Source organism: Solanum lycopersicum, chromosome 8, assembly GCF_036512215.1.
Source record: "Solanum lycopersicum chromosome 8, SLM_r2.1".
Classification (NCBI taxonomy): Eukaryota; Viridiplantae; Streptophyta; class Magnoliopsida; order Solanales; family Solanaceae; genus Solanum; species Solanum lycopersicum.
The window spans coordinates 64,653,286-64,680,566 of record NC_090807.1 but is presented as its reverse complement, the minus strand read 5'-3'; the positions used below and the strand labels follow the sequence as shown (position 1 = coordinate 64,680,566).

General features: G+C 32.6%; 3 protein-coding genes and 1 long non-coding RNA gene across 8 annotated transcripts; 3 read left to right on the top strand and 1 right to left on the bottom strand.

Annotated features, from left to right (window-relative positions):
- The first annotated feature begins 7,516 nt into the window (after nt 1-7,516).
- HAM (GRAS transcriptional regulator HAM) lies at nt 7,517-10,502 on the top strand. Of its 3 annotated transcripts, none has more exons than XM_069287614.1 (2): nt 7,517-7,860; nt 8,072-10,502. In XM_069287614.1, exon 2 carries the CDS (start codon nt 8,072-8,074, stop codon nt 10,214-10,216), a length of 2,145 nt encoding a protein of 714 aa, XP_069143715.1. In that variant the 5' UTR covers nt 7,517-7,860; the 3' UTR covers nt 10,217-10,502.
- A 7,254-nt stretch (nt 10,503-17,756) lies between these two features.
- LOC109120966 (uncharacterized) lies at nt 17,757-21,472 on the top strand. 3 transcript variants are annotated; one of them, XM_069287801.1, is made up of 2 exons: nt 17,757-18,094; nt 21,453-21,472. In XM_069287801.1, exon 1 carries the CDS (start codon nt 17,891-17,893, stop codon nt 18,062-18,064), a length of 174 nt encoding a protein of 57 aa, XP_069143902.1. In that variant the 5' UTR covers nt 17,757-17,890; the 3' UTR covers nt 18,065-18,094; nt 21,453-21,472. The 3 variants fall into 3 exon arrangements, with proteins under 3 accessions (XP_069143902.1, XP_069143901.1, XP_069143903.1); XM_069287800.1 differs by lacking the exon at nt 21,453-21,472 and adding an exon at nt 19,355-19,374; XM_069287802.1 differs by lacking the exon at nt 21,453-21,472 and adding an exon at nt 18,980-19,001.
- Nucleotides 21,473-22,349: 877 nt separating this feature from the next.
- Nucleotides 22,350-23,870, top strand: LOC138337650 (uncharacterized). Its single transcript, XR_011211031.1, has 3 exons — nt 22,350-22,721; nt 23,038-23,624; nt 23,733-23,870. It is a non-coding gene; the product is annotated as an uncharacterized lncRNA (long non-coding RNA).
- A 333-nt stretch (nt 23,871-24,203) lies between these two features.
- On the bottom strand, nt 24,204-27,018 carry LOC101253112 (uncharacterized). Its single transcript, XM_019215369.3, has one exon. The coding sequence runs from the start codon at nt 26,589-26,591 to the stop codon at nt 24,351-24,353; it is 2,241 nt and encodes a 746-aa protein (XP_019070914.1). The 5' UTR covers nt 26,592-27,018; the 3' UTR covers nt 24,204-24,350.
- Between the last annotated feature and the right edge of the window lie 263 nt (nt 27,019-27,281).

Sequence of the window (27,281 nt, the reverse complement as noted above, 5' to 3'; positions counted from 1 at the left end):
TTTTTAAGTCACTTGATACTTATAATAGACTCGATTAATTTTGATTTACATCAAAAAAATAAAATAATCCATAACGTTGCGGACCGACTCATCGCTTCTTCTTATTGGATTATGCATTTTTCCCTTGTCTTCTTTTTTGATGGATTATGAGTTTATAACATGTGAAAATTTATCTATAAGAAATGAATAATTTTGAAATCAAAGAAAGACAAGATTGCTAGGCAAAAAAACACTCTTTTTGGTCAATGTTTCCATTTTTAGGTCCTATTTTTTAACATTTGTTTCAACATTTTTCGATGAATACAAACATATTAATTAAGTGGCTGTGGTTGCTACTTGCTATCTTACTTCCATGTTATTATGAGATATTTAGTGTATTTTTAAAAAAATATTTTAGAAAAATAAAGATTTTTTTGTAAAAATAATTTAATAAAATGCTACAAAATCAAATCTAACTTTTATATCTCATCTCTTTGTTTATTAAGGGCATCGAATAATCTTGATATTTGTATTTCACTAATCAAATTAATTTAAATGCATATCAGGTGTGGCCAATAATAGGAGAAAATGTTCCTACTCGAATTTCAGCATTCTCAAAGTTGAAGTGCTCAATTTATTTATTTTTATTAAAGATGAAGAAATCTTTTTCATTCCGTCACAATTCTTGTTGATAATATATAAATGATAAATTTTATAAAAATTATATTGTCTCGAGGGCCATATATATTGACGGCCCTTCAAACTTGTCATTAATTTTCATTTCGATACTCCATCTTCGCATACTACACGTTAACATCTCGATTTGCACTAACTATACCTATTATAAACACAAATATAAATGATAAACCATTAGGGAAAAAAAGAAAAAACTAATCCTATCATATATTAAAAGTTTACCAACAGCAGAAAAATAATTAATTATGCCAAGCTTTTTAGTAAATTGTGTTTTTATTAATGTTCAAGCAAATTATGTTAACACTAAAGATTTAGATTCAATAGGAACAAGTTCTCCTCTAGATTTGTAACCTTAATTTGAACATTAAAATATTGATTATCATGCTTAATCCAAAATACCTTAAATCTCAATCGTAGTATAGTTTGCTCCAAGAAATATTATTCTTTTATATTATTTTCAAATGTTATAATAAAATATGGTTCATACTAGTGTTTTAAAAAATGTTTTTGGGGAGAATCCGAAAGCGAGTCTCAGGGTAGGGTGTATAAAAAATTCTTCAGGATGTAAATAAAAGACCTAGATTCATAAGGCGTAAGTCCTAAAATTTGAAGTGTAAGTCCCAAGCATAAAAACGTAAGTCTTGGGCGTAAAAACATACACCGAGTGTTTTTAATTTTTTTTCTATTTAAATCATATTTTTACTATTAGTGTAATGATACTTTCTCAAATAGTAATTATAATATCTCTTTTCTTCATTATTAATTATTAATGCTTATCTCAAATAAAAAAAAAATCATTAAAAGATTTACTCTGCTTATTTCATTAGTAATAAAATTATGAAATTAAATATCCATGAGACTATGCTCCATAGATCCATTGGACTTACGCCTTGTGTCTCGGGATTACTTCTCACCTTATACCGTATAAAACACCCTGCTTCACGTACCCGTCTTAACACTGGTTCATAGAATTTAGTAGTCAACAAAATTGAAAAAGAACGTGAATTTCAAGTTCAAATTTTAGACAAAAACTACCTAACCTTTTATCGTGATTGTAGTAAACAAAATTATATAAACATCTATTATATTATTAACAAAAAATTAATTAATATCATATTAAATTAATCGAGTTGCATATATATTGATCCCAAGTCCCTTACATCATAATATGAAGGAAAAAAATAATGTTGTCCCATATGTCATAACCATAAATTATAAAAGGTGAGAAAAGAAAAAAGGTAAAAGAAAGAGTAGTTAATTACCTAAAAAAGCAATGAAATTGGCTCAGTTTACGAGGAACTAAATTTTTACTACAAAGTATACTTAAAAATAGGAAGGTATAAAAAGTGAAAAATGGCTCAGCCAAAACGACCTTCTTTTCCTTAAGCTTTAATAACTCAAAAGAAAAGCTTACCTTTAGCCTTGTGGTAAATATGCCAAATTCTCAAGGGCATTTGTGTCATTTCCCATATCATTTGCCTAAGTAGGCAATTAGTTGTATTTAAAAATTGAAGTTATATTTGAATATACACTTAACGTTAAAAATTATTGAGAATTAGTGAGGTATGCAAATTAATTTTAAAGTGTTGGTATAGCTTTTCACCATTTTAAGCTATAACCCCAAAATACAAATTTTACAAGTTTATTTGTTTTAGTATTAACTTGATGTATTTATTTTAAAAGTTGCAATAATTCATATATTATATTTGAAAGTAAACTTTCGATATTTTTGTCTAAGGTTATAGCATTATTAGTAAGAAAAAATTGAATGCATTAATTTATGCAATTGTTACCTTCTAAATTGGAGTTGAAAATTGACTATATATAATAGTACTCCCTCCCTTTCATTTTACATTAAACAATTTGATTTAGCACAAAATTGAAGAAAAATAAAAAGATTTTTATTTTTTTCTTTTAAAAAAGGATGATCTAGTTTGATTTGGAATGAAGTTTAAAAAAAGAAATTATTTTTTTAATTTTGTGATTCTAAATTAAAGTTATGTTAAATATATCAAAATGTCCTTAATTATCGCGGTCTTAAACATGCCACGTGAAAAGTTAAAGTTAAAATATTTTCAAAAAAAAAAAGGGTCATTCGTTTTAAATAGACTAAAAAAAATAAAATCATTTTTTTTAAAACGAAAGAAGTAAAACTTATGCTTCAAAATAAATAATGATAATTTGTATATCTACAAATTATTTTATTAAAAATAAGAAATTTATAGTTAAATTATTATTTAATATAAAAATATGTTATTTTTTTAAAAATTGGACTAAAAAAAAGTAAGTACAATATATTGAGACAGAAAATATAATAATGGGATAAGAAGGAGTATAAATCAAGCAAAATTAGTCCTTAATTCACATTTCTACTTTAATTTGATCGAAGAGACAAAAGGGGAAAAGTGATTAGTCTTTTTATGGACCAAAATACCCCTAGATAGCAACTTGAGGAAAAACAAAAGCCTGCAAAGCTTAAATAAAAAAGGAAAAAAAAAGGAATACTGACTGGTCACTTTTTTACCGTTTAATCCTTGCAACTTTGCAAAAGTAAATAAGTAAAAAAAGTTAAGCGGGTAAAATAAATCCAGGAACGGGGGAACTTCGCCGTCATTTATTAACCATGGTTTAACTTTCTTTGACCCACGCGCTTAACTTTATTTGGACTTCAAACGCTTAACCACTGAGACAATAAACCGGGTTTTTTTCCAGACCGGATAGAGAACTTTACTGGTTTGATTTGATTTTAGCGGGAAAGTTTAAAGATATAGATGAAATAAATATTGGATTTTATTTTCAAACTTCTATAATTGAAAAAGCGCTTTAAATATGAGAAAATTGATATTTTTCTAGCACTTTTGCAAAAAAAAAAAAAAGAAAATTCAAATAAAGTGAGAAAAGATATTTAGAACTTATGAGAAATTCGAAAATAACTCATTGAAATTATTTAGCATTTAGTAATAACATATTTAGTGTAAAAGCATAGTGTATTTGACTGTCGATGATTTGTATGAAAATTTAACTATCTCTATATTGAAAGGTAGAGATCAATAGACGATCTCAAACTCAAAAAAACACATAACAAAGTAATTCGGAAAAGAAATACTAACAAAAGTAAAGATAAAGCTCTAACAAACTACTAAAAATAGTATGACAAAATAGTGTGAAAAGAAAAAGAAAAGAACAATACCTATAATGTACTATGTTGAAAATACAATAAATCAAATAAAACATAACTAATAGATATCAAATAAAAAAATACTACGCAATTAATGACTAACGCTCAGTTATTTACTAGTCTTCAACACTGATTTATATCTTCCATAATCTTTTAGATAATACTATATTTTTTTTTAATTTTCCACTCCTATATTGTTTGAGGTCCACATCAACGCTTCAATTAAATTTGAATCGCGGATTGCAGCAGTACTCATTAACTAATCTTTTAGCTAATGGTATACCCTAGGTGAAAGCATCTTAGAGGTTGTTCAGTTTTTTACTTTTAAAAGTGTTTGATAAAATAAGTTAAAAATGACTTAAATTTAATCAACAAGTGTTTGGCAAGGTGAAGAATAACTTATAATAAGTTTAAAATGACTTAAAATAAGTTAAAAATCAAAAGTAGATCTCTCGCTACTTTTTATTTTTTATTTAAAAGTTATTTCAATTTTTATTTTATATTTTTAATTTAAAAACTACTTTTTAAATTCAATTTAAACGAACCCTAAGCATGACAAGGAGGGAATTACATTTTTTTATAATGTATCATCAAATAAAATTAATACACTACTTTCCCTCCTTTATATTATGATTTTCTAATATTTTTTATTGATCGATTTAATTTTAAATGATATATTTAACTCATATTTAAATGTAGTAATATTATATTTTTACATGCAAATCCTTGGTCTACACAGCAAAAGAGGACAAAAAATTCTGCAAGCTAAGGTTATTTTCAATCCTCAATTTGCACCAACAATTTTGTCGTAAAAAATTGAGAACTTCCAAAATAATTGTACCACAATTTGCACAATATTCCAAGGGATGTTCTACTGTCATTTTGAAAATGTAAAACAGTTTGGTTCACATATTAGTTAGGTACAATTATAAATACAATATTCATTATTTGTCTTACTAAATGTAAAAATAAACTCATCAACTTGACTTAATTTTTTGTGAAAGATAAACACTTGAATGTGAAATTTATGACGATTTCAATGGTCTTAATTTCCCTTCATTTTGGTTTGTAATTTTCGATAGTTTTGTCTTTTAACTATCAGATAAGCTAGTGTTTAATCAAATATTTGAAATTAAGTACTTTAAATAATTCAGGAAAGTGGAGACATCGATGATGATGTCACGCATGTTGTGAAGATGAAATGAGAGGCTTGCTCCGAAGTCTTGTGTGATAAGAAGGTACCAGTTAAATGTTAAGGAAAGTTTTACAAAGTAGTGGTTATATCGTTGTTGTTGTATAGGGCAGAATGTTGATCAGTCAAGAATTTACACGTGCAGAAAATGTAAGTCGTGAAAATGAGGATATTTAGATGGATGTGTGGGCACACTGAAATCGATATGACTAAGAATGAAGATATACGTGACATGATGAGAGTGACTTTCGTAATGGATATAATGAAAGAAGCAAGACTAAGATGATTTGGACATGTGAAGAATAGATGTATAGATCCGGCCCAAAGAAAATGTGCGAGAGGCCGAATATCGCGTGTACAAAAATGATAGAGGTAGTCCGAAAAGATATTCGAGCAGAGGTGATTAAACAGAACATGACACAACTCATGAAGACATGACATTTGATATGAAGGTGTGAAGATCGCGTATTAGGGTAGAATATTAGCAGGTATAAAGTGTTGACCTGATTTTTAAGGGATTTAGCCGTTTTCTTATATATATATATATTATATATATATATTTTTTGTTTATTTGTGTTTAGATAATCGCATTATTATGCAATTACTATATGTTCCTTTTAAGTTGTATTGTTTCTTCATTGTTGTTTTCCTTTTCATTATTCTGATGTGCTATTCTCAAGTCAGGGATCCCTCGAAAAATTGTTTTCTTGCCTCTACGAGGTAGAATATAAATTTTCGTACATTTTATCCTTCTTATATATATATCACATGTGAGATTTCAAAAGGTATGTCTTTAATATTTATTTACCCATAAAATTTAAATTATATTTTGAAATTTTGTTCATTATATTTTGGAAGAAATTTTACTTTTGCTCACAATATTTTACTATCTTTTTAAAAATAAAATACATGTTAAAACTCTACTTTAAAAATTCAAAATTTTTTCTTCGACATTTATGGTAAAATGGAAGATAAAAGATTCCACCTTCATTATGATTTTGCATTTGTAACTTGAAATTTCAATACAAAAAGCTTCAAACATAACACTTTCAATTTTTTTTAAAAAAAGACATAAAAGAAGCACGAAAATTAAAGAACTATTCAATACTTGAAAATTTCAATACAAAATCATTTTAAATAAAAAATTAAATAACATCATAACTAATATTATCCTACAATCTTTATATATAAGAAAAGGACTTTGAAAAAATAAAATTTGCAGGACTCAATAGTACTAGCAAACAGTACTTTATGGACCATATAATAGTACTTATAGGGTCAATTTGATTCATTTGAAATTATATTTTACACCCTATATAAAACTACAAAATGGTCCCAATTTTCCATCTTCACAAGAAAAATATATAATTTACAGGACTATACAGTAGATAACAGAACTTGAGGGACCATTTAGTACTTTTCAATAGTTCAGTGACCTTCAATTTGCCTGTGGTGCGGACCCTGCTCTATAATTACCTTTTTCTCACTTCTCGTTTCCCGATGGGTAAAAGTAAAACACATGTCACCAAAGTTAAAATGACTTTTTTACCACTTTCTTCTCGTTAATCCTCAAAAACTGACAAATAACTTTTGTTATTTTACTCATTCATTTTAAATTCCAAATTTCAAAATTTGTACTGAAATTGATTAAATTTATCTACTCTTATCTACAATTTTTTTTTGAATTAACTAGTATTTAACTATAGGAATTTTAAATAAAATTTTCATAAGAGTAATTTCTCAGATTTTTACTCATAACATTTAATCTTTTCAAAAGTAAAATATATGTTCAATTATAATTCTAAATTAAAAAATTATATACTTCAAAAACTTAAAATTTCAAGTTTAAAATTATGATAAAATAAACGTTTTGAGTTACTAATATGAAAACAAAATTTTATTTGAGATTGTTTTTTTCTTAAACGAGTCTTATTTTCTATATTCAGCTCTTCTCTTATTTGTGTTAAAGAAAAAATAAATTGACGATAATTCTTGATCGAAAATTAGCTCGACTCATGTTGACTGACGATAGATAAAAATTAGTGAAAGTAGAAAGCATTGTATAGATTATAAGGAAAAGGAACAAATATATCTCTAAACTATCGTAAATGGTATGCAGCTACCTTTATCATACTCTTGGACATCAATATCATTGTCGTAAAAAAAATTAAAACATATATGCCCTTCACTGTAATATAAATACCGATATGATCGATTGTGGCATTATAATAATTATGTCACAAAAATTCAAATTACTAAAGACTTTAAGTATTAAGTTTTCGATTTAAAATTAATAGAGTTTTAATATAAATACACGTGAGGGGGGGGGGGGGGGGGAGAAGGGTAAATATGAAAACAAAGAATGGGGGTGAAGAAGTACCGTAGAGTAGAGAGAAAACAGAGGAAGATAGAGGAAAGAGGGCCACCTTGTTTTACCTTTTTTTTTTTTTTTTTTTTCTGATGCAGACATCCGTGGCAGAACAGAGGGTGACTCTACAGACTGCGACATAAAAGAGGTCAGAACAAAACAAAGAAAAAAAAATTAAAGCTGAAGAAAATCAAGGAAAGCTTAGCTACTGGCCCTAGCTTCTGTAGTCTATACAAAGAAAAAAAAGAGGGAACCCATAGACAAGAATAGTGAAGAGCAAGAAGAACCAGTGGATTATAGGGTTATTTGCTCTAATGGAACTCAAATGGGGACCAAGTTTGTATCTTTACAGCAAATGACTCTGTTTTATGTTTGTGGGGTTTGTTTTTCTGTGGAAAAGAAGCTGTATTTGAAGAAATCTTGGTAGAAAAAAAGAAGATCTTGAAGGTAAGAAAATGAAAGTATCTTGTTGATTTTTTTCAATGTTTGTCAGATGAAATGAAGACCAAGTTCATATTTTTGAACCAATGGCTGTTAAAATCTTGGTAAAATATAAGATCCGTCAAGTAGCAAAAAGGCAAGAAAACCAATTTTTTCCCTCTTTTGTTGCTGTTTTTGTGGTGGGGTTTGCTGATTTTTTTTTTGTTTTTCTGTTCAGATGATTGTAATACCTCAAAGTAATAACCTACCAGCAAAAGGGGTTCTTGGTGTTTCTGGTTTTGTGCCTTCAATTTCTTCATCTTCTTCACCAGAAGCATCAATTTGCAAGAAAGATGCGAACTTTACTAGAAATGAACCAGTTTCTGTGTTGGATACAAGAAGTCCAAGTCCTTCAGCTTCATCTTCGTCGTGCTCTTATGGTGCTCAACATGGTGGAAATACTGCAGTTCCCGGTGTCGGAAGTGGGAAAACTGATGGCAGGAAGGAGGAGTTAGTGACGGAGCTGGAGCCATTCACGGTAGGGTTGGAGCCTGAAAAATCTGTTCTTGGATTTGGAGATTTGGATAATTTGTTGCCTGAATTTGCCGGCTCCGACCAAAGCTTTCTCAGGTGGATTTCCGGTGATGTGGAGGACCCGTCAGTCAGCTTGAAGCAATTACTCAATGGGGATTTGGGTTGTGGAGTTTCTCTTCAAAGCTCTGGATTTGAGGTTTCAGCTACAGGTTCTTTAGCTCATTCAGATAATGTCTCTTTTTCTGGTTCAAATATCTGTCTGAATGCCAACATTGAAAAACTTAGTTCTGTCATAGATTCAATAAATAGTCGAAACAATAACTTCGAAAACCCGAATGTCAACCCTTCTCTAGAACAGAAGCCTCAACCTTTTGGTCCACAAGTAATGGCAAACCAAACTCAATTCCAGAATGCGGCTTGTGTTAACATTTTTGGGTCATCATCATATGACATCAATCAAGAACAGCCTCCGCCCAAACGCCACAATTCGGGTACCCTTGGAGGAGCTCTATTGCCTAAAGTTCCTTTTTTTGATGCCAATTGTGACTTCATGTTGAGGAAACAACCATTGGGACAAATGCAGCCACAAGTTAATTTGCTGCCTCCTCACCAGTTTCAGCCAAAGCCATTGATTGTACCTAAGCTTGAGGCAGCTGGTGGTGGTGGTAATGGTAATTTGATGGTGCCTCGTCATCAATTGCAGGAACAACAGTTCATTTATGACCAGATTTTTCAGGCCTCTGAACTATTGCTGGCTGGACAATTCTCAAACGCGCAAATGATATTGGCGCGGCTCAATCAACAGCTTTCTCCCATTGGGAAACCCTCAAGGAGGGCTGCTTTTTATATCAAGGAGGCTCTGCAGTTGCCTTTCCTTTTGCCTTGCACATCCACATTTTTGCCTCCAAGAAGTCCCACCCCATTTGACTGTGTGCTTAAGATGGATGCTTACAAGGCCTTTTCCGAAATATCTCCACTTATCCAATTCATGAATTTCACCTCCAATCAGGCTATTCTTGAAGCTCTTGGGGATGCTGAGCAAATTCACATAATAGATTTTGACATAGGTTTTGGTGCTCAATGGTCCTCGTTTATGCAAGAGCTCCCAAGTAGCAATAGAAAGGCAACTTCTCTAAAGATTACAGCCTTTGCCTCCCCATCAACCCACCACTCAATCGAAATTGGTATCATGCATGAAAGTTTAACACAGTTTGCTAATGACGCGGGAATACGATTTGAGCTTGAAGTTATTAACTTGGATTCCTTTGACCCCAAATCTTATCCCTTATCCACCTTGAGGTCATCTGAGTGTGAGGCAATTGCTATAAATTTCCCTATCTGGTCTATTTCAAGCTGTCCGTTTGCATTTCCTTCACTTCTTCACTGCATGAAGCAATTATCTCCTAAAGTTGTTGTATCATTGGAACGCGGATGTGAACGTACTGAACTCCCCTTAAAGCATCACCTCATCCATGCTCTCCAGTATTACGAGACACTCTTAGCTAGTATTGATGCTGCTAATATAACTCCAGACATTGGGAAAAAGATAGAGAGGTCTCTCTTCCAGCCTAGCATTGAGAACATGATCTTGGGGCGCCTCCGATCCTCTGATCGGATGCCACCATGGAGAAACCTTTTTGCTTCTGCAGGATTTTCGCCTGTTGCATTTAGTAATATGACTGAAATCCAGGCTGAATGTGTTGTTAAGAGAACTCAGGTAGGAGGGTTTCACGTCCAGAAGCGACAGACGTCACTTGTGCTATGCTGGAAGCAGCAGGAGCTCTTGTCAGCTGTGACTTGGAGGTGCCGAGGAGCTTTTCTTCTGAAGCCAGAAGAGATTTTCTTTTAACAGCAACTACTACTAGAGGTTTTGACTCTTCAATTTGATGTCTGTTAAAAAATCAGAATTACATTGCTATCTGTGTCCCTGTACAATTTTATGTTTATGTCTCATTCTCCTTATGTAGTCTTGACTGTCTAGGCATGTGTTCCGCATTAAACAAATCCTAACTATCGTTGCGGTTTCATAATCAGTTTGCTATATCTTCCTACATTTTCCTGTGTATCAATTGCTATCTTTTCTATGTTTTGATACAATTGCTAGATTCTAACAAATATCAAAATGATTTCTGGAAGTACTGTCTGATCCTGGATTGATGAATGCTAATGTCATCATTCGGTCGTTTGCTTGGTAAAAATTGTCTGTAGCTGTATAGTATTGACCTGTTTCTCTGGCTGGTTGTGCTTAGTTTCTTGTTCAAACGCAAGTCCGTTCCTAATTGAACAGTTTTTTTTTCTTCATAAAATGATGGGGTTGTATATTTTCATCTTGATAGATATATTGGTAGATTAGAACCAGATTAGAGGCATGTCCTGGACAGCACTTTATGACATGTCTATACTCTTTACTGTACTAATCAAGAAACAGTATTCTAAACTTCAGATTAGAGTGCATATAAGAGATCACCAAGGAAGAGTAAGATAGATACATGGCCGACAGGTTGGTCTAGAGTAGATTCCTAGTGAATCCTGAGTTTGCAACTCAACAACAGATGTGAAAACTTGTTCCTTCAAGTTGAAGTCAAAGTCGGGTGGACTAAGATGTCTAACCCAAAGGTCTTGTCTTAGTAACATGATCATACGATCTGAAGAATCTAGTGTGCTGATTTTATTTTATGAAGGTTGTAGTTGATTCAGTTTCTGCTCTGAGATCAGTTGATGAATTGATTGATATGTGGCTCTTCTCAGTCTGCATTTTGTTAAGATTATGCATGTTTACGAGTTGCAAGCTTATACTCCTCAAAGTAGCCACAACTATCTGTTAGTCCTAACGAAAATTGTCATTAGCGTTGCTTCTGTTCTCTTTTGTGCAAGTCACAGGCAACACAACTAGAATTTGATTGCTGCTATGAAAGAATGAATTCATTCTTTCATGCTTAACTCGTGAGCACAGAGTTTATCGAAAATAGCCTCTCTATCTTCACGAGGTAGGGGTAAGGCTAAGCCTGCGTTTACACCACCGTTCCCAAACCTAACTAGTGGGATTACATAGTTGTAGTTTATGCTTAAGAGGAACAAAATGGTCCTTACTTTTTGTTTGTCTGATCTTTCTTGACATGCATATTGTTTTTCTAAAGGTTTGTACTTATTTTACTCTTTTATTTTGCTCAACTGATCTGATAAAACTCTCAAGTACATGTTGCTCAGTATTCATTGTCATTCTTACTCTTATGAGTTCCCTTCGTTTCGTCTCAGTTTATATGATACTATTTTTCTTAATAGTTTCGTTTTAAAAACAACACATTTCTATGTTTTCTTATTGAGGAAGTCCTATAGCGACAGAAATGTTATGATATATAATCTTAAGTAAACAAGTTACAAAAAGTCTTATAACAACAAAAACACTAGTATGTTTAAAATCTCACAAATTGATCCGAACACCATCATTATTAAATAAACAAATGTATATTTTCTAAAGCCATGTAGTTAGAGCATTCCCATTAAACAATGGCCTTGAATTTGGAGTGGTTGAATAAATAAGTTAAAAGAGACTAATTATGATTACATTATTATAACAACTTTATATTATATATCATTGTTATATTATATTTAATTAGAGTATCGAACGTCATTAATTCCATCATTCTTTTGAAAATACAAAATTCTAATCATTAATTTAGAATGGTGGTTGGTAATTAGGATTACATAATACATGCTAAGTTATTATTATACATTTCATTCATTGAATTTGTTGTCATCAACTTGAATAATTTAGTTCATCCACTTAACCAGACCACATGGGTCATGTTTGATTGAACTCAATAATATAATCTAAAAATATTTGTGAATTTCAAAGTAAAACTTTATCTCAAATCCAACGTAGACAACAAGGCAAGTGGACATAAAATTAATTAGTAGGACCAATATTTTTTGATAATATTTTTATCTTTAGGAAATTAATATAATACAATGTTGAACATGACAAACATTAATCATTTAATTGTATACAATCTACCTCAAAGAAGCTAATACAAACAATATGTCGTTTTCATATTTGAAAGACTTCAGTATAAAATTTGATAGGTACCTTTAATTTAGGCCAAAAAGAATATTAAAAAAATTAAGCTTCTCAATTAACCCTCACCCACCCCCCAAATAAAAAAGATTATAAGTAAAAAAAAAAAATGTTAAAGCTTAAATATTCCATGAGATTTATACAGCAACAAAGCTTAATTTCAATAAAATTGGGATTGATAACATGATTTTTTATGAATGGTACTGTAAGAATTCAATACGAAATTGACTAATTCAACGTTGGTTAGCAATTTTACACATTTTTTCTTTATTTAAATTTCGGATGGATAATATAAGCATGCTTGCACAAGTGAAATTAAATTTCTCATAAATTTTATCAAGTTATCGATTAAATCATTAAGAAAATTAAGAAAAAAAACTATTTCATATATATATATATATATTTTGCAGGTTTCAATAGATTATCTAGTTATGTTCTAGTTCTCCACTATTATCCACAATATGGAGTGGGGACTGTCTATTTTCTTCCCTAAGTTTCACTTCGATTTCACTTGCTTCGTAACTTTTATTCCAATTAGAAATAAGTAAAAGTCCAAGCTTGCAAAGTATTAAGGTTTCGAATATTGTTAGGACAAAAAATTTGAAAAGTCAGGACAATTCAAATTTCACATCTTTATATATCTTGTAGATCGTAGTATCACAATTTCTTTTCATATTTTATTATAACATTCAAAAATATAAGTTGACAGTGAACATCAATTAAATATTGTGAAATAACTCATATCAAATAATAACATATTTAGTGAAAAGTGAAGTTTGAAGAGATTAAAGTGTTATACAGATCTTATTACAACCTCATTATTTCCGATAAACTCATATCTTAATAGTTCATTATCAGTTTAACATATTTATAAAGTAGTATTAATAAATCAAATCAAATTGACCAATACACAACCCTACCAAACACCTTTCATAACTATAAGGGATCGTTTGGTACAAAGATCAATAATGCAGGGATTAATAATGCAGGGTTTGGTAATGCAGGGATTATTTTTATCAAGTGTTTGGTTCATTGTTTCTTACCTAATTTTTGTGTGTGGTTTAAATGTTTACAAATTTTTTTTTTCCAATCATACCCTATAATTATTATGAAATTTTTTATTTCATGTAATTAAGTCAAGCTAAATAATTAACGGAGAGTATTATTTCTTGTAATATTTTTAACTAGCTAAGAGAATAAAATTTTTATTGTCATCTTCACTATTTTCTCCTTAAATCATTTGAGAGTAAATAATTTTTATTTTAATAAATTGGAATTAATATCTCAAAAGGTCACACAACTATAATGATTTATAGTGAAAATTTATTGAACTTTGTTTTGTATCAATAAATTTTTTTAAAAAACTCCTTATCATAAAATAAAATAAATAAAAATATAAAATAAATGTAGCAAAATAAATTAAACTATTCTTATACTCTAGATGTGTGTGTGTGTATGTGTGTATATATATATATATATATATATATATATGCTCTTATTTTAGATTACTTGTTAATATTTAATGAACTTTCGTTAAGAGACAATATTTTGCTTATGAATTGTTCTTAAATTCATACATCAACATTATCATATTAGTCAGGTTATAGTATTTTATGTTAATAATAAATAGATTAAATAACTCATATTTTAGAAACAAAAAATTGTATCTAAATAATAAAACTTATAAGCTAATTTATTTAAATAAATTTATTAGTATAAATATAAAATACAAAATAAAAAATAAAATATTAAAAAAATTTGAGGGGGTATTTTAGTCCTTACCTAGAATAATCCCATAGTATTAGAGCTGATATCACCAAATGGAAGGTATTAGTTATACACCCTCTAATACCATGTAGGGTGCATAACTAATCCCTAGATTAATAATATATAGATCCAAAGTTCCTATCAAACATAGTATTAAATAATACTACATATAATATTTGAACTATTTCTCCAATACTCCCTACTAATCGACCCCTAAGTGTTTCGTAATGTTAAGATTTTTTATTTTCTTTTGCAAATATAGGCTATACTACAAAATGTGAAGGCCTAGAGGCAAAGCCCATGTGATGGAGTAAGGGAGAATGAATGTGATCCATCGATTATTAGTTTTAGTGGTCCATCCTTAGCCCATTCAATGAATAATACTTAACATTTCTTTGGTTTTGGCAGACATTCTTCTAACTAGATTGTGGTGGATTGTTTTTCTAAACTTATTTTATTTATAAAAAAATAAAAGTTTTTAAAAATATTTTTTAATATAACTTGATGATTTTATATCCATCCTTCCTCTTCAACTGATAAAAAAACAAGTGATGGGCAAAGGGTAATGGCAACCAAGCACTTTGCTTCTTGTCTTTCTCACAACTCTTATACATCTACTGATGACACAACTTGCAAAAAAAAAAAAGAAGAGCAAAAGTCTACTCAATTCTATATTGCCTTGTTTCAAGTATTTCATATGTATCGATAACGGTCGTACTGAAGTGGTAAGTATTCTTTTATCCTTAATCAAGAAGTCTCGCGTTCAAGACACTTTGGTTACGGAGTAACACTTTATCCCCAATGTAAAATTTTCTTACAGAAATCTAAATTTAATCAAGCTCCAATATAAATATCGAACACCAAATGAGAAATATCAACAAATATTATATAGACTAACTGATTGTGATTAGTGTTAGGTATGTTTCCTTCGTTCAATTTAATTCTTATGTTTTATAGAAGTTTCTTAGTTTTGCCAAAAAAAAAATTAAAACATATAGTGGAGTTCTAGTACTTTTATTTTCATTTTGAAATAACATTAGAATAGAATAACATAATCATGAGAAATTAACTTTCATAACTCAAACACAAAATGGCCAGAAAAAACATCAAACTCCACAAAAACATGCATGTTATTCAACTAAATAATATAATAAACATATGCCTAAAAAATTATTAAAACTCTCTCTTTCTAAACACTAATACAAATCCAGAATATACTACAAAAATTATGTCGCATAACTTAATTCACACGTAACTTATGTTGAACAAAACAAAGTTCAGTTTTAGAAGATAGTAAACTCTATAAATGTTAAAAAAATTTTTGTTACACGAAGAAAATATGTATAAATTAAAGTACTTTAATTCATAAACTCTGTAAATAAGCCATAGAAATAAAAAATAAATAGGGAAATTAAGCAAATATCTCATAAAAGCAAAATAATTACAAACATATATCTCTTTACATATATACCCACTATATAATTCATATATACTCCCCCCCACACACAAAATAAAATAATTTCACATAATTGATATCAAATCATTATCATATATTGTATTGATATCATTAAGGTTTCTTGTCAATGATACTACAAGAGTGTGTGTGTATGTATATATACATAAACACACACACACTCTCTTGTAGTATCATTGACAAGAAACCTTAATGATACCATATATATATATATATATATATATATACACACACACACATACTCTCTTATAGTATCATCGACTAATGCGTAATTTCTGAATAAGAAACCTTAATGATACCATAATAATATACATATACTCTTATAGTATCATTGGCCAACAAATAATATCTGAACAAGAAACTATATATGTATAAGTTAAGCAATTAATCGAAATTAGCAGCCTGATATCGATACGATATGTGATAATGATTTAGTACCAACTTAGCAAATTTATTAGCTTTAATGATACCAATATAGTTCATGATATCAATTTAGTATTAGTTAAGCAAAATTATAAGCCTTAATGATACCAATATAGTTATAATACTGATTTAGTATTAGTTAAGTGAAAATATCAGCCTTAATGAATGGGGTATGCACTGTAATTTTTTTTGACAGAATGAGTATTTTTATGAATTACTTTGGATTGCGGTATTTTGTGTTTTACGACCTATTTGTAAAGTTTATGTGGATAAAAAATTAAAGGGAAAATTATATATAATAGAAAATTATTAATCCAGATTAAGTGTACTAATCATAGTTTGATTTAATCATACCCCTTAGCAAACTGTTGCTGTTTTGCCTCTCATACTGGTGAATCTCACTGGGGAGTCTCCCTCGCCTTTATACAAACATAAATGTTTAAAATGTGTATGTGTTTGTATTAAACCAGAGAAAATTGTATATATATACATATATTTTCGCTTCCCTCTATCCCTTCTCCTAATCTCGCTCGCCACTCTCACTTTATACAAACACAAATGTATACATTGCTTTTGTATTTATATAAAGCGAGAAATTGTATATACAAATACATATATTTTTGTCCTTTATACTTGTGATTATACAAATATGATCTTTCCCTGCCCAAGTTTCTTTTGTCTTTATCTCTTTCTCGCTTTATAAAAACACAAATTACACAATTGATTTTTTTTGTATATGTATATCGAAACAAATTATACAATTGTTTCTTTTGTATATGTATAACAAAATATACATATTAATAGCCATATCAAACATAAAGTATGCTATGGAGCGCAATTATGCAAACTATAACAATAACATACAAATATCATTTTTATGTTTGCTATAGGGGTGTCAAAAATTAACCCAAACATAGGTAACCCGCCCAAAATTTCAAGGATTGAGCTCAAGATAATTTTAATTGGGTTCAATCTCAACCCATTTGAAGAGAATTCTCAATTGAGCCTAATTGAATCTCCAATTTCAACTCGTTTTATATTTTTTTATTTAGATATGTTCATATATTGAAGGTATGAATTATTATCTATTCAACATCTTTTAGGATTTATCTATCCATTTGTTACTTTTTTAACAAAAAAATCTTGAGCGAAAATTCAAATTGTGATTATAAAAATTAAATGACAATATGTTAAATTATTGAGATTAATCCGGTCAAATTGGGCGGGTCAAAACCCAACCCATTTTTAGCCCATTTGAGCCCAAAGTAAACTTGGGCGGGTCAAGACCCAACCCGATTTCTATTCAGCCTATTAAACTATTTCCAATTTCAACCCAATCCACGCATTTGGCACCCCTAGTTTGCTATATGTGAAAGTTTCTCAAAATTAAACACCAATCAATTTTACGATCAATCCATGCAAAAACTTCACGAAGGAACGACATTGGGCCTTCTTTTCTCCCTCAGCCCCAATTAAAACTGGGCCATTATATTATAAGTTATGTCTCACAATTACTGGGCCGTAAAGCCCATTAGAAGTTTCTGGACTATTCCCTAACCCAGAACCCGGGAAAACAATACGGGTCCCATGTTCCCTGCTCCGCAAGACAGCAAGAACCTTGGAGAAGGGGCCAAATTTTCAAACGCAAACCTTTATATAATTCTCCAAATTCCAAAACCTCGAAGAATTAACAAAATTCTAACTACTGTAAAACCCTAGATTCCATTCAAATCGAACCCAAAAAGGTGAATCGAAGAAGAAAAAACAAACAGTTTTGATCTTCAATGGGGTTTTTCAGAAGCACATTTTCGTTTGCTATGGGTACGGGTTTGGGTATCTACTTGGCCCAAAACTACAACGTTCCCAATATCCAGAAACTCGTCAACACTGGAGTTGTAATCGCGAAGCATTTTGAAGAGAATTATCGCAAACCTAAGAAGACAGATGATGATAATTAGTACCGGATTGTTACGGCGTCGTTTGATCAGGTGCTTAGTGTTTGAATTTTTAACTATTGTGTAATCATGGGGGTGAGGTGGGTGGGGAAGGGGTTAGCAAATTAGAATTTTTTTTCTGGGAGGGTGAGTTTTGGGAATTTGAGGAAGTATACTGAATTTTGTCAATGTTTTTATCTCATACGATTGATCAATGAAATGATATTTTTCTTCAGTTGTTTTGATTTGATTGATATTCCTTTTATTATTATCTCGTTGGGTGGGGAAACAAAGGAAAAATTATGTCTTTTTTACTTTTGTATATATGTGCATGCAAAAGTAATATAGGAATGAAATAGAGCTGAATTTTGTAGTGAATACGGATTTATATAGTTAAATTTGGAATTGAGGCATAGTTGATTGATAGAATAAACTTTGGATGGAAACTTAGAGTGAATAATGAAGGCAATAGTTAGGAGATCTATGAAATATGAGAATTTGGTGAATTTCGATGAGCCTATATCTCATATGTTGGCTGTCAAATATCAGAATATACTGAGATGAACGCGATTTGTGAAAGGTATAAATGATTGTAGGGATAAGACCAGCTTATGGAATTGCTAGATGGGATTAAATGCAGTAAATTCTCTTATGGATGTCTTTTTCTTCTTCTTTAAAAATTGGTGGGATTTGCTCTTTATTAATCACAGTGTATGCATTATTTCACCATCAGCTAGCCCAAGTTTATTACATGATAACAGAACGGAACACTAAAAAGATGCGTGTAGAAAGCAAACCTCTATTCCACTAATAGGGAGGTCTGGTTCTAAAGCCCGTTCTTTTAACAAGTTGAGTATGGCGTTTTTGTGATTGACATATTTCAATAGTTTTGCGAGTCTCTGACTGAATCATTTTCTTGTCGATATGATGACTTCCAAGACTGTACAACCAAAAACGGAATCGAAGTACTTGCAACTTGTGTTAGCACTGATCTGCGGAACTTCATCTGGTTATGAGTATTTCAAATTGTATTTTTCTTGGCAAATGGTGACTAGATTTTTCTCTAAGTTTATATCCTGTTGATATACTAAAATTATTGCTGACAACAAAGAAATCTCATTATTGATTGATACCTCTAATCTTCTATATCAACATAAAAGTGCAAGAGGATAGAATGAATTTAATGATTTATCGCAGTAAGTGATAATTAAGTCATGCAGAAGTGTTCATAATCTTTCAGTTCCTTTATTCACATTCAGATATCTGTTATGAGCATCAAGTTTTCAGGATTTACTTATCCAACTTTTTCTTCAGTGGAGATTAAGCAGAAAATTATGCAGCAAAATCCACAACAGGTATTTCAGATATGCAATCTGTCCACCAAGAAAGAAGCGTTAGTTAAACAACTTATCTGATGAAACAGTGAAGGAAACAGATTAATAACTTATCTGGAAATGTTTGTCCTTCTGCAGTATGCTGCGGTTCAGCAATGATCCTAGCTGGCAGTGTTTTATGCTACTTGTGATATTGAAGCATTTGAAAATATTAAGATTGATTGAAAATGCTTCATTAGTATCCATGTCATCAAGTATTAAACTTACCGTTAATGTTTGATTGTATGATTTTCTGGTAAAAAGCGAACATTTGTGTGCAGCCAATAGTTGATATTATGAAGGGGTGAGTGTAACTTAAGCTTAACTTGCTTTTTCAAAGAACTAATTGGTGTCAGGTAGTTTGGAAAACTTATTGATCCTTTTGTTGAAAAATTGCAAAATTAGTACTTAAAATGATTCTCAGCTTTGATTTAGGCATTGCCATCTTCTTATTAACTGTCCATATGTGAACTAGTTTTACCATGAGAGAGAAGAGCTTGGTGATGCAAACCTTGCTTAAAGCTTCAATTCCTATTGGTCATGACTACAGACTCCTGAGAGTTTCTGCACTCAGTTTGTGAGATCCCGTCTGGATTGGAGCAGATTTAAAGAAGTTTTGAGGACTCTTCCTTTCCACATATATCAATTAAGATATCCAGGGTGCTCAGAAGGTGTGTTTCTTGACATGGTTGGCAGCTGGGAGCGATTTTGACTGCTGAAACTTGATGAAGAGGAGTATAACACATACCAGTTGGTATTTTATGTGTACGAGCTCGGGTGTGGACCCACCTCCTTTTATATTGTCATTATCTTGCTTGTTCTTTTGATTGAACACCTTTAGATGTTTCGGACTCCAATGGGTGGTGCACACACCTTGAGGGAAGCCTGTTCAGCTGAACATTTAGAAGAATGGAGTAACCAGAAGGTATGGGAATTGGGATCCACTCCATTAGCACCCATTTATTGTATCGAAAAAGAGAAACAGGATAGCTTTTGAAGGAACAGAAAATGATTTTGTACTGAGGAACAACAACCTCTAGTCAGATTCTTTCTTTTTTTGGTGCACCCATAAGATTCCAATATGTATGGAGATTGGGTGTCTATTATCGCTACATAGGTTGTGACTTGTGTACATCTTGGGATACCACTTGTATACCAGAGTTCTCATCCCATTATAAATAAATTAGTTTACCTTATCAAAAATAAAAACATTGTTGGAACAGTGATACCAATCCTTAATCAGGAAGAGATGGAAAATTATCCCAGCTTGCATTGGTGGACTCTGTGGGGAGAAAGAAATCAAGTTGTTTTGAAGACAGCCATTAGTATACAGAAACTAAAGATGAAATGTTTAGGGCTTTTCTTTTTTTGGTGTAAACATAGTTTAATGGAGGAGTTAGAATCAGTTTAGGATCTACTCCATTCTTTATGAGAAGATTAAGGTGTAGGAGCTTATTTTTTTTGCTCATCTGGATGTAAATATGGGGGACTATATACCTTTCGTGTAGTTGTTATTAATCAATACACAAAATTGTTGCATGTTCAAAAAAATAACAACACTGCTAAAGGAATTCTGTCCTTATTTACTAATAACCTTCTCTATGTTGATGCAAATGAGTCCCTATGTGGCACTAGCAGGCTAGATCGTGGAGCAATCTGTTTGGATTTGATGTCTTGTCTCTCTTCTTATGCGCTAATAGTGATACCAATATTGTTTTACTGGTCATACTAATGTCGAATTCTTCGGGTTCTTGCTTGGTTTGGTGGATTCTTCCTTCGAGTGGTCTCAAGGATATGATTGGGTATTTTAGCTTTGACTCAATGGTGCAAGTTGTCCTAACAGAATGATTGTTTTGCTAATTGTCTCTGTTTTGGGAAAGATGCGGAGCATGCTCCTCCCTCTTTTGTATTGTAATAGGCACTGAATATTTTCTTTTCGTGTCTCCAAGCCTTCTTTGAACTGTTGTTCTTATGTAATTCTCAATTACCTGCAATTTCTTCTTTAAAAGTGTGTCGAGTGTGGTTCTTTGCTATTCCAGATGCTTATGTTCTTCGATGATCTAACTGATGGGACCTCTTGGTTTCGGAAACTTGATAAATATTTAATTATATGCACGTTGATAGCCGCCGAGTGCTCCTCTATATTCGGTAATATCTCTATTTTTCTTCTCTGCTTCTGTTTTCTTTTGTTTATCACACATGCCTACTTGATTTTGTTTGTAGGGTGGAGGGATAGATAATAAAAGAAAAATTAGATTAGGAGAGGGCGGCGTCCAGTTATGCGCTGCTGAGTCTGTTGTTTCTTGGTCTTTTGGTGCTTGCACTGTGATGTGGATCTTCAGCTTTGAGGAAAAGGGATGTTCTTTGCATCTTCAGTGATTTCCGGGGTATGGTTTGGAATATTCCAACTTCGCACTTGACAGGGAAATTGGTTGGTAGTTATTTCAGATAGGAGGATAAGTTTAACCTTAAACTAAATTGTTGTTTAGCAAACACTTTATCTTCATCGTCAAACTCTTGCCTCACAGGTAATAGTTATAAACTCATAATGATTAAAATTCTTACTGCTTTCTCCAAGTCAGTCTTTTGTATTCATTAGGATACAGAAAATCTCTTGAAGGGTTGGAAAATATTTTTGTTTCATTAGGATAATTTTCAAGTTTTTGTGGTGATGTTTTTGAATTTTGAGCAAGTATGATGTGCCAATTACATAGATGACTGCATGCCTTTTTGTAAAGTCATGTATCAGGAGGCTAACCTCTCTAGATGCTCACGTTGTGTACCATGTATACAGGAGTATTACCTTGCAGGCTTACACAAATAAACAGAATTTGGCAATGAAATAACTGAACTATTTTCAAAAAAACTAACTGAACTATTGTAGGTCATTATCAATCATGATCATCACTGCAGATTTTGACACTGTGGATTGAGTTGGAACATTTCTACGTTATTTTCATAGGGAAATTTGTGATGAAGTTATCATTTAGAGAACAAACTAGAGTCTTGATGTGAAATAAATAAATTTCGGTTGTATGTTACATAAAAAAGAAAAACACAAATATGATACTATTGCAATAGAACTTAAGCAGCATCTTTTTTTCTTTCTCCACTTCCACACATTTGCTTCTTAGTCCACAGTTAGATACAAGTCAGATGAACTTTGGGAAGTTGGAGAACAGTTTGAGGGTAAGCTACTACTCCAGGAGAGGTTGTCTACCTCTATGTGAGCGCAATGATCAATTTTCCCGATTGATCTGGTGCTGAACTTGGAAGTGTCTGTGGACGAAGAATATGCAGAGTTGCAGGTTTGTTTTCTTGCATCATGTTATTTCATGTAAACCACTTCTCTAAATATGGTACTACTGCAACAGAACTTAGCATGCCTTTTTTAATCAAAGATTTTGTTTGGATGATTGTTATCCATCTTATTGTATTGTGTTGTGTTGTTAGTTTTTACATTTTTTCTTCAACTTTATTGTGTTGTATCGTAAAATCCATCGTTATGTAATGACCAGAAGTCTCATTTTATGGAAGGACCGATTTGGTGTGATCGCGTCGTTACCTTCTTTTTTTCTCCCCTCATTTTGTCTTTACTTATTATCTGATAATCCCTTGTACTAGATCTTGTAGGCTAATCCTCAAATTGCAGATGTATGACATTAAGTAGTGACGAGAAACTTCACAATCTACCAAATGTTGTATTCATCAAAAGAATACAACAGACTACAACATAGTGCAATACATTATGAAACAATATGTAACAACCATCCAAACAAGATGTCAGGCCTTTGCTTCTCAATCCACTGCTAGATACAAGCCAAACGAAATTTGGGAAGTTGGAGTAGAATTTGAGGTTGAACTACTACTGCAGGAGAGGAGGTCTCCTTCTTTGCTAAGTGTACATCTATGATCAATTTTCGCCAATTGATCTGGTATTGAAAGTGCCTGTGAACGAAGAATTTCCAGAATATTCTCTGCTTTACCGAGAAGTAAGATGGCAGAAAGGACACCTTTTTATCTCTCCTTAATGGTGCCATTGCGTAAATCTTTGTAGGTTAGTAAGACAAGCACCTGTTATGTCAGTGATCATGGTTGGCAATGACATGATTTTGCTGTTCTCAACTCTATGCTATCAGAACTCACCAAAAGAGTTCGACAGACTCTGTACATACAGTTGGCTGCCAACATATTGATAGGCCATTTTGAAGGTGATCCCTTTGGACAAACAGTCAAATCTTTCTTTCTGAATTCAATGCATCTCTGCTTTGCCTTCTCAGAGAGACCTTCAAGCATGTCTTTTGGATTTTTTCCTGCAGTAGTTGTCTTCCGGAGATCAACATCCAGCCACTTGTAACATAGATCAACATCTAACCACACTAACTCTGCTGCCCGCCTGATACTTGCGAGGTCTTTTCTTGCATCCAGGTTATTTTCCATTACTTTGATGTACATGAGACCTTCATTCACACACCTGATGAGTTCCTTGATTGAATGGAAGTTGATGTTTTGAAGTGCAACTACTATGCTTGTTAGTCACTACTGGGAGAGCCCAGCAATTAGGAGGATCTTCCGAGTTAGGTGAAGGAATGTGAGCACTATCGAATTCGTGTACTCCTCTGAATCCAGCTGATGGTTTCAGTTTCTCCAGAAGTCGTTGAAGATGTTTATGCTGTTTCTTTTTCCCTATAATAATCAAATGATCTACCAGATTACTGTTGCTTTGCATCATCAGATCAATTAATGCTTCCTCTCCTTCAAGGAGTTATTATTTATAGAACAAGCTAGAGTTTTGATGTGAAACAAATAAATTTCAGTTGTATAGTACAAAACATAAAAATAAACAAATATGATACTATTACAATAGAACTTAAGCAGCATCTAAATTCTTTTTCCACTTTCAGGCATTTGCTTCTTAGTCCTCAGTTAGATATAATTTATAAGTCAGATGAACTTTGGGAAGTTGCAGAAAAATTTGAGGGTGAGCTACTACTGCAGGAGAGGTAATCTACCTCTTTGCTATGTGAGCGCCAATGATCAATATTTCCCAATTGATCTGGTGCTGAACTTGGAAGTGGCTGTGACCGAAGAATATGCAGAAAACTCTCTGCTTTCCCCAGAAGCAAGATGGCAGAGCGGACACCTGCTGCTCTCTCTTCAATGGTGCCATGGTGGCATTGCATGGATATAACTCTATCAAGGTTGGTAAGACAAGCACTTGTTATATCCGCAATCATGGTTGACAATCTGTCAAACATGGTTTTGCTGTTCTCAAATGCTTTGCTATCAGAACTTTGCAGAAGAGTTTGACATACTCTGTACATACAGTTTGTTGCCAACATATTGGTAGGCCATTTTGAAGGTGAATCCTTCAAACAAGCATTTGGATCGTTCTTTCTGAATTCGACGAATCTCTGCTTTGCTTTCTCAGCGAGTCCTTCAAGCACGCCTTTTGGATTCTGTCCTTCAGTGGCAGCTTTGCGGAGATCGACGTCCAGCCACTTGTAACATAAGTCAACTTCTACCCACACTAACTCTGCCGCCTTCCTGATGTATACTAGGTCTTTTCTGCTATCCAGGTTCTCTTCAACAAGTTTGATGTACATGAGACCTTCATACACACTCCTTATTAATTCCTTGATTAAGTGGAAATCAATGTCTGGAAGTGCAATTGCAATGCTTGTCAGTGTCACTATAGGAAGAGCCCAGCAATTAGGAGGTTCTTCCGAGTCTAAAGAAGGAATTTTAGCATGGTCGAATTCGTGCACTCCCCTGAATCCAGGTGATGACTTCACTTTCTCCAAAAATTGTATTAGATGTTTAGGCTGGTCCTTTTTCCCCATCCCTATCCATTTATCTACCACATCACAGTTGCTTTGCATCATCAAATCAATTAATACTTCCTCTCCTTCTAGGTGTAAAACATAATGGCTAAGATCTGACATTAGACTAGCTTGTGACTCTATATCATGACTAGACACCACATTTTTGCATTTCAGCATCCCGGTTACTTTTTGGCAGCTTATCAGTAACCAACTCACAGAGAAAGTGGAAATGATCCGAACCATCTTACTGAGTGACACCATCAGAATTTGCATCCAAATGCAGAAATCGAGAAGTTTGTTCTTTGTTTTATGAGCGAATTTTCTACCATGCCGGCCACAAATTCTGAAATCCAACGGGCATTCTTTCCACTTAAGTAGTATATTGATCCAGTAGTTCTCCACTTTGAACAACATGAGTTTGCAGGCATTATTTGTTTTTACGGGGCAGTGGAAATTTATGGCTATGAACCATCTAAAAGCTGGTGCAATAGTTCCTACTCCTATTGCCACTGTGTGAGTTACAAGAATCAAGGTTGTGGACCACTTGTATTCAGATTCTCCACGACAAAAGCTGAAGCTCGAATGGAGAAAGTAAGACCTAAGCATGGCTTGAGCATAAATTACTGTGCTCAGAAGGCAGAAACCTCCAGAGGCAGTGCATGTTGCTAAGCGACCCGCGACGAAGAGGGGGTTAGAGGTATAGGCCATGGTCCATAATCTCATCAGTTCGTCCTTCAGTTTCTGAGTTTTGCATGTATAACTGATGTTGCATTCTTTGTTTGCTAACTTGTACCTCTTATTATATTTCAGGTCCAAATAACACTTTGTAGTTGGTATTGTCAAGGCTGAGGAGATCAGTAACAGAAGCAAAATAAGCATGAGAAACATGATAGCTATATGCTCTTTGCTGAAAACATAGATAACACCAGTAGCTAATTGTATGCCAATGTTCACGATGGCCGTGATGACGAAAATCCCCAAAGCCATTATGTTCATCAACAGGTCTGTATTATCCATGAGACCTAAAGAAGGCAAAAAATTAGCAGTTACCGTACAGATTAGAGCAGCACTGCTAAGTTTTGTCAGCTGATCTTGTTGGCGAGGCATGGATGTATTTAAATCAACAGACAACTTGGTGGCAACAGCTAGAAGCGTCAAGGTTGTAGCGTTAAGAGAGAAGAAGTTGCAAGGAAACCATAATTTTCTGCGGCGCAGGCCATGAAGGACATCAATCGCCATGGCCAGTGCACAAACTGCAGATGCTGCTGCAACATAGACTCCGATCCAAGGGATCGGATCGCTGAATTTCGAGTCATCTAGGTTGCCATCTATGGTGCAACCAATCTTTCCCATCTCGTCTCAAAGCTGAAATCTGTCTATGGTGGAGTATTTTGAGAATTTCTTGGGGGTGTATCTACTCTGGATTTTTTGCTGCAATCGTATCTATTTGTTTCTTTGACTCTCTTTCAAGCTATTTCCAGTTTTTCCAAGATTTGCTCTTTCTGGTAACATCTTCACTGGAATTTGTCCATTAACTTGATTTTGTCATGGATGATTTCACTTATTGAATGATGTTAGAGAAATCAACAACATTATTATTTATTTGAAATTCAGTGAGTTATAATTGGCTTTGATTGTTGGAGGGGTCCCTCTGATGTGTTTAATATTAAAGTCAAGCACACATGTCTAGAATTTTTCAAAACCTCTCGGAGACAACCTCTCTGTTCCACCAAGATAGAGGTAAGGTTTGTGTACACTCGACATATACTAATGTGTTATTTTCATTGTTATTATCTGACGCCCACCCCTATGTAAGGGGTGGGTGGGATGGTGGGTCCAAGTAGTAGATAAGGGGTGGGTGGGATGGTGGGTCCAGGTAATAGACAAGATTGTCTGCTAGTCAAAGGTGGGACAATAGGTATAATACAGGTCATGCTGATTAGCTCATTTGATGTGTCCCAAATTAGTTAAAACTCTTGAGTTGAATTTTCAATGTTTCCTTCTCTAATTACCCAGTGTAATACACAGTACCAACTTCTTAAA